Raw genomic sequence first — 7,271 nt, 5'->3', positions numbered from 1 at the left:
CAGAGAAAAAGAGGAAGACCCCCAATGAGATGGATTGGCCAAGTAGCAGCATCGATGGACTCAAGCGTGGCAACAGTAGTGAGGTTGGCCCAGGATCGGACAGTATTTGGTTCTGCTGTGCAGAACCCATATCCCTATGGGTTGGTGCCAACTCAGTGGCACCTAACAACAACAACAAGGGCTAATGATCGTGAGCATTTCTTATGTTTGTTGGCAGCCTGAATGTCTTCTATTTGGTGAAGTGTCTGTTTATGTCATGTGCCCTTTTTTTTTTAATTGGATTATTTTCTTGTTGAATTATTCTATAAAGTTTAGAGAATAGTCCTTTGTCTGATATATCAGACAAAAAGTTTTTCCCAGTCTGTGTGTCCTCTCTTTACTCTTTCAGTGAAATACTTTGATGTACCTAAGTGTCTAATTTTTAGGAGGCCCCAGTCATCTATTTTGGCTTCTCTTTGTGTGTTTTCAGTTGTGTTTCATTGTGTATTGATGCCATGTATCAGAGCCCCTAAGTTTCTCCTTATATTTCTTTAATGATCTTTAGAGTTCTAGGTTTTACATTTAGGCCTTTAATCCACTTTGAGTTCATTTTTGCATATGGTGTGATATAGGGTACTTCATTTTTCTGCAAAAGGATTTCCAATTTTGCCAATACCATTTGTTGAAGAGACTATCACTTCCCCATTTAATGCATTTTGGCGCTTTGTCAAAGATAAACTGACCGTTATTGGATGACTTTACTTCTGAGGTCTCAATTCTGTTCCATTAATCGATGTCCTTCATTGTATCAATACCAAGCTGTTTTGACTACTGTGGCTGCATAGTAGGTTTTGAGTTTGGAAAGTAAGGCCTCTTACTTTGTTTTTGTGTTTTAATAATGCTTTGCTTATCTGGGGTTTCTTTTCCTTTCCATAAAAAGGTAGTGATTCATTATTCCATCTCTTTAAAGAATGACTTTAGAATGTGGATTGGGATTGCTTTAGATAGATAGATTGCTTTGGGTAGTGTTATGTGGTACTGTCTTGATGGGGGAGTTATTTCTTTGATGATTTTTGCCTTGGACCATCCAGCTACATCATTATACATAACTTCTTAGTGTTGAAACCTTTTACGTTTTCAACCTTGACTCCTTTGCAGGGCTTGACAGAAGACAGGATTAGTCTTCTCCTCCATCTGCTTGAAGAAGAACTTGATCACCGAAGTGATGAGAAGAAAACTGCAACCAAACTCGCCTCTGACATCCAAGTCCATGTCACTGCCTGCATTCTTGCCGTGTGTGGCTGGGCATGCAGGTGAGTTGGCCATTTGGCTTTATAACTGTACACACCTAGGTCCCTCAGTCACTAGTACTATCTGGAAATCACATGCATTTCTTGGAAGAAAAATAGAGCCAGAGAAAAACTGGGGGACAGTAAGAAAGCGTAGTAAAACCAGAATTAGAAGTCAGGATTTGTTAGTGTTCACATCTAGGCTTTATTGCTTTCATGGTTGCTTCCCAGCTGGGAATTTGCATCCCTATAACATCCGAAGTGCCTGTCTATTTTTAGAAAGGAAATAAAGTCTGTTCAATTGATAAAACCTCCGAAAGGAAACTCCCCAGCGGGAGTCACTGGGGCCCTGGTGTTGTGTTTCCATTCCAGTAGCTCAGTTCGGCAGGCTCCTGCTGTGCCAGAAATCCGTCAGGCCAAGCTGGCTTTATATGAAATGTACTTTCTTTGATCTCTTAAGGAGCCTTTTCAATGAAAATAGTTATAAAAGTTACCTTGCAAGTAGTCCTGCCAAAGAGAGCATCTCAGAGCCTCTGGATCTTCATGTAGGAAGTGTGAGTGAGGGGATGAAGGCAGAGTCCTGAGGTGGGAGGACTCAGAGGGTGCTCCCGAGTTGGTTTGAGGGGATAAGGAAGACTCAGGAGTCATTGTGCTGAGCCCCTTGGAAATGCTACACTTTGAGAAAACGTCTCTCGTCCTCTGTCCTGTCCTAGTTCCTCTCCGGAGCACATGCAGCTCTGTCTGATGACGTGCTCCCAGTGTCTGAGGAAGGTGGGGCTCTGGGCCTTCCAGCAGATGGAGTCATCCATTACAGACCTGGAGGTCTGCAGTCTGAGCAGCTCCCCCATCACGGGCCCTGAGGGGCGGCCAGAACGCTTCCCGCTCGTGCCTGAGTCCCCTCGGAGGATGATGACCCGCAGCCAGGATGTCACGTTTTCCCCAGTCTCAGAGCAGGTATGAATGTGGCTTGCTTGCGATGGAGTTTTGGAAAAATAATTCTTGCTATAAGTTCTTGTAGTGAAACATAAAGTAAAAGATGAATCATTTGAATCATTTTCATATGCATTCAGTGACATTCATGATACTCACCATGGTTTGCAACCCTCGCATTACTCCATTTCTAAATATGTTTTTCATCACCTTTAACAGCAGCTCAGTACCCCTTAAGCGGAAACTCCCCTGGCTCCTCCTCTGGTAATCAGCTTGTGTCTGCATGCATTTGCCGATTGTAGACGTTTCATACCTGTGGGACCGTATTTGTCCTTTTGTGTCTGGTTTACTGCACTCAGCTTGATGATTTCACTGTCAAGGTTTATCCTTGTAGTTGGGTGTGTCAGCACTTTCTCCTTGTGATTGACTCGTATTTTATCATGCAGATAGACCAGACTGGTTTATCTGCAGTTGTTTCCACCTCTTGATGGTTATGAAGAGAAAGAGAGCTGCGATATCTCTTTGTGACCAGGCATCTGTTTGGATACCTGCTTTCAAGTCTGGGTAGTAATACTTAGGAGTACAATTGTTGGTAATTCTACGTTTAACTTTTTGAGGAACCACCAAACTTTTCCACAGCACCTGTGCCATTTTGCAATCTCCAATTATGGAGAGGTTTCGAATTTCTCCACATCCTGGCCAGCACTTATTTTCCAGGTTTCTGATAACGGCCATCCTAGTAAGAGCTCTGGTACAGAGTACAGTGGTTACAAATGGGGCTGCGAGCATCAAGGTCAGCAGTTCGAAACTACCAGCTGTTCCATAGGAGAAAGATGAGGCTTTCTGCTCCGTAAAGATTTACAGCCTCGGAAACCCTGTACAGAGTCGCTATTAGTCGAAACTGACTCCACAGCACATAACAGCAACAGCAGAGCTCCCTAACAGAGTCCTAAAGGGGCCCTGGTAGCGAAGTGATGAAGAATCCCGGTGTTAGCAGTTTGAAACTACCAACTGTTCCATGGAAGAAAGATGAGACTTTCTGCTCCCATAAAGATTTACAGCCTCAGAAACCCTGGACAGGGTCACTATGTGTTGGAACGGACTCCACGGCACATAACAACAGAGTCGTAAGGAGCTCTCTGGGAGTGTAGTGCTGCTAATCTCAGGGTCAGCAGTTCGAAACTACCAGTGGTTCCACGGGAGAAAGCTGAGGCATTCTGCTCCCGTAAAGATTTATAGTCCCGGAAACCCTAAAAAGGGTCTCTATGAGTTGGAACCGACTCCACAGCATATAACCACCACCAGTGGAGTCCTGTGGAGTGGTGCTATGGGTTAATGCGCTGGACTGCAAGGTGGGTTTGAACCGCAAGACATTTGTCCACGCTCACCAGCTGTTCCTCAGAAACCCTATATAGGGTCACTATGAGTCAGAACCTACTTGATGGCACTTAACAACAACAACAATAATGGAGCCCTGGTGTGGCACTATAGAATAAGCACTCAACTTCAAGCTTGGTTTTAACCACAAGATCTGCAGTTCAAACTCACCAGCCGCTCCTTGGCAACCCTGCACAGGGTCTGTGAGTCAGAATTGACTCGAAGGCACTTAACAATGGCTAATGAGAGTCCTTTTGTGGCACTGTAAGATAAGCACTGGACGGACTGCAAGGTCAGTGGTTTGAATTTACCAGCTGCTCCTCAGGGTCGCTATGAGTTTGGGTGATGGCACTGCCAACAAATGGCTAATTGGGGAGTCCTGTAAGAGAAGTACTGGATGGCTAACTGCAAGGTCATTGGGTCAGTTGCTGCTCCTTGGAAACCCTATACAGGGTTACTATGAGTCGAACCCGAGTTGCTAGGAATGGGAACTGATTTGATAGCTCTCAACAATGGCTAGTGATGTTGAGCCATCTCTTCATGTCCTTACTGGCCATTTGTGTATCTTTTCACCTCCCTGGTTAAATTTATTCTTAGGTATTGAAAATGGAATTGTAGTTTTCATTTCCTTTTCAGGTGGTTCATTGCTAGTGTGTAAAAACTTATTTTTGTGTATTGTCATGTAGCCTGCAATTTGGGGGAATTCATTTATTACTGCTAATAATTTTCTTGTGGCGTATTTTGGATTTTCTAAAGATATGTTTACTTGTCTATAAATATAGTTTTATTTCTTACTTTGACTTGTTGTTATTAAGTGCTGTTGAGTCGGTTCCAACTCATAGTGACCCTGGGGTTTCCGAGGAATGGTTGTTAAGTTTGAACCATCAACCTTGCCATTTAAACTGACCTTGCAGTCCAGTGCTTATCTTACGGTGCCACACCAGGATTCCTACTTTAATTTGGGTGCCTTTTATTTCTTGCTTAGTTGCTTTAGCTAGAACCTTGTTGCATAGCAGTGATGAAAGTGGGCATCCTTGGCTTGTTCTTGATCATAGGAGAAAGCTTTCAGTCTTTTACCATTGAATATAATGTCTGCTGTTGTGGATTGGATGTTTAAAAACTATTTTTGCCAAAACTCTTGTTGGTAGAAGAGGGGGAAATGAACTTAGTGGGTAAGTGTTGCCTCTAACCACACTGATCAGAATATACCGCATGGTGCTATTTCTTCATCAGCTGCAGTGGAGAAGCAAAATTCTATAAAAGTTTTATCGGAACCTTAGGTTCTACTCAGACTCAAAAGCACAAAGCAGGGACCCAAACAGAATCTGTTCACAAATGTTCACTGCAACACTCTTCCCAACAATCAAAAGGTAGAAACAACCCAGTAGATGAACTGATACAACCCAGCAGATGAACAGATACAACCCGGTAGATGAACAGGTACAACCCAGTAGATGAACAGATAGAGCCCGGTAGATGAACAGGTACAGCCCAGTAGATGAATAGGTACAGCCTGGTAGGTGAACAGGTACAGCCCAGTAGATGAACAGATAGACAAGTGTGGTCCCTCTGTGCCAGAATAGTACTCAGCCACAAAGAGAAAGTTCTGGCACATGCTGAGTGAAGTAGAGCAGACACAAAGACAAGTTACCACCTACCTATTGCTGTGATCACCCCTCTCCTTCAGGCTGAAAAGAGCCCAGCTCCCATCATCTTCCGAACTCGGAGCTGGGACTCATCCAGTCCTGTTGACCGTCCGGAGCCAGAGGCCGCCAGCCCCACCCCCCGAAGCCGCCCAGTGACCCGAAGCATGGGAACGGGAGACACCCCTGGCCTGGAAGTACCGTCTAGCCCTCTGCGGAAAGCCAAGCGAGCTCGCCTGTGTTCTTCCAGCAGCTCGGTAGGTCCCTGAGAAGCAGGCCTGGGGCTAAAAGTCTAAAGGTAAGACAGGCCTGGGACCAAAGGGAGGAGATGGAAGAGCTGCCATTTGTTCCTTTGGGCTGGATTCTGGCGTGGTGGTCAGTCTTCCAGGCTAGCAGTAAGCTAGGGGAATAAAACCTGATGGGTGTGTCTAACACAAGAAAAGTGCGAGAATGAAGAGCATCGACCGCTCAGAGGCAACTCGGCTCAAGACTAAAGATGTGCGCAGCTGTGAGTTGTAGACATGGTGCCACCTCCTCAGACTCACAGTAGGTCACTAATCCTGTTCGTCTTCCCTCCTCCCCCAGGACACATCTTCTCGAAGTTTCTTTGATCCTACCTCTCAGCATAGAGACTGGTGCCCTTGGGTGAGTATCACCCTTGACGAGGAAACCAAGGAGAGTGGTGGAACTGAGGACAGCTCCCCCAGCGAGCCAGGCTGGAAGACGGTGCTGAACACCCTTTTGGCTCACACCCAGTCCAAGCAGCCTGCCGAGGCCGACTCCCTGGTGAGAGGACCATGCCCCCCTGTCGCTTTTCTGAGTCAGCTAAGGCTCATTCAGATTTCTCCTAGAAAACAGTGTAGAACTGAGTCAGGCTCCCTGCAGGGCAGCACTTGGCCCTCTTTCTGACTCGGGCAACTGCTTCGTTGGTCTTCCCAGCTAAAGGGAGGCAAAGTGGAGGCGTGCAGACCCAGAAATAAATGAATAAATGACTCCGCAGCTGCTGCGGCCTCAGGTTGCACCGCAGCTGCCTTTTCCATCCATTGCTATAACTTGTCCTTGGAACCTGGCAGCGAACGGAGCTGTTGGAGCTCTGTGTGCTTGACATGAGGTGACGATTCTGTCCCCACACTGGGTATGTTACTCGAGACCACAGTCTCCGGCTGCAGCACTGACTGCTGCTGGGTCCAACTGTGGGCACAGCCCAGTCCCTCCTGACGCCTGGAGAAGCAGCGCCGTGTTGGCTCGGTGTGAAGGGTTGATGTCATGGGGGGCATAGGGACATCCCTGGAGCTGAGTTCCCTGTGTTCCCTTTGCTTGCCCCATTTGCCCTACAGCCTGGTAGAAACATACTTTCTGGCTTCTGAGTCCCAAGGACCAAGTGAAGCAATGCCTGCCAGCTGACGTCACTTGATGGGACTAGAGTCAGGCGGAGCCCAGGCGAGCCTGTGCGCAGGTGAAGGGTTCCGAGTTAGAGGAAAGACCCAACATTTCCCTCATTAGCAACTTTTACAAGGATAGAACACTGTGATCCACCTCTCAAACTGGAGAGATGAAGCCTGTCTTTGCATATGGCTGTCTCTCTACCGAGATCCTCATAACTCCCTTTGTCATTGTCACCGAAAAGAAACCTCAGAGCATTTCTCGTTTGGAGGAAATTGGCTCTGAGGTCCGTTTTGGTACCGGTCCTTTGTCTCTATCAAAGAATTTAATCTTTAATGGAAGCTTTCTTCTTTCTAGAGTCTCTCTGAGAAATCAAGGAAAGTATTCCGAATATTCCGGCAGTGGGAGTCTTTGTGCTCATCTTGAAGATGGAAATGTCCCAGCCCCTTCCCGAAGAGAACTGGGATGAGAGTGACTTTTTTGAAAAATAAAATTGGAATTCCCTGTTGGTTCGCTGATGCTAAGTTTTTCTCCATTCTGGTTTAATCATAAGGAGTCATACTGTGGCAAAGGCAGTCAGTGCCAACAGCCTGCATCTGACCGGGGACTGGCTTCCACGTAGGGCCGTGGAAAGGTGAGATGCAGCGTGAAGGAGCTTGGATTGTGAAAC

The 7,271-nt window shown here is 46.3% G+C and overlaps 1 protein-coding gene across 1 annotated transcript in view; it reads left to right on the top strand.

Annotated features, from left to right (window-relative positions):
* ZC3HC1 (zinc finger, C3HC-type containing 1) overlaps positions 1-7,027 on the top strand; it is a 44,191-nt gene extending 37,164 nt beyond the window's left edge. Inside the window, exons 6-10 of the mRNA XM_006861130.1 lie at positions 1,138-1,292; positions 1,982-2,222; positions 5,263-5,475; positions 5,804-6,004; positions 6,959-7,027. Of these exons, the coding sequence (XP_006861192.1) occupies positions 1,138-1,292; positions 1,982-2,222; positions 5,263-5,475; positions 5,804-6,004; positions 6,959-7,027 (879 nt within the window). The remainder of the gene's footprint in view (positions 1-1,137; positions 1,293-1,981; positions 2,223-5,262; positions 5,476-5,803; positions 6,005-6,958) is intronic.
* The last annotated feature ends 244 nt before the right edge of the window (positions 7,028-7,271 follow it).

The sequence above is a fragment of the Chrysochloris asiatica genome, unplaced genomic scaffold (assembly GCF_000296735.1).
Source record: "Chrysochloris asiatica unplaced genomic scaffold, ChrAsi1.0 scaffold00041, whole genome shotgun sequence".
NCBI classification, from domain to species: domain Eukaryota; kingdom Metazoa; phylum Chordata; class Mammalia; order Afrosoricida; family Chrysochloridae; genus Chrysochloris; species Chrysochloris asiatica.
This window is presented reverse-complemented; position numbering and strand designations above follow the sequence as displayed.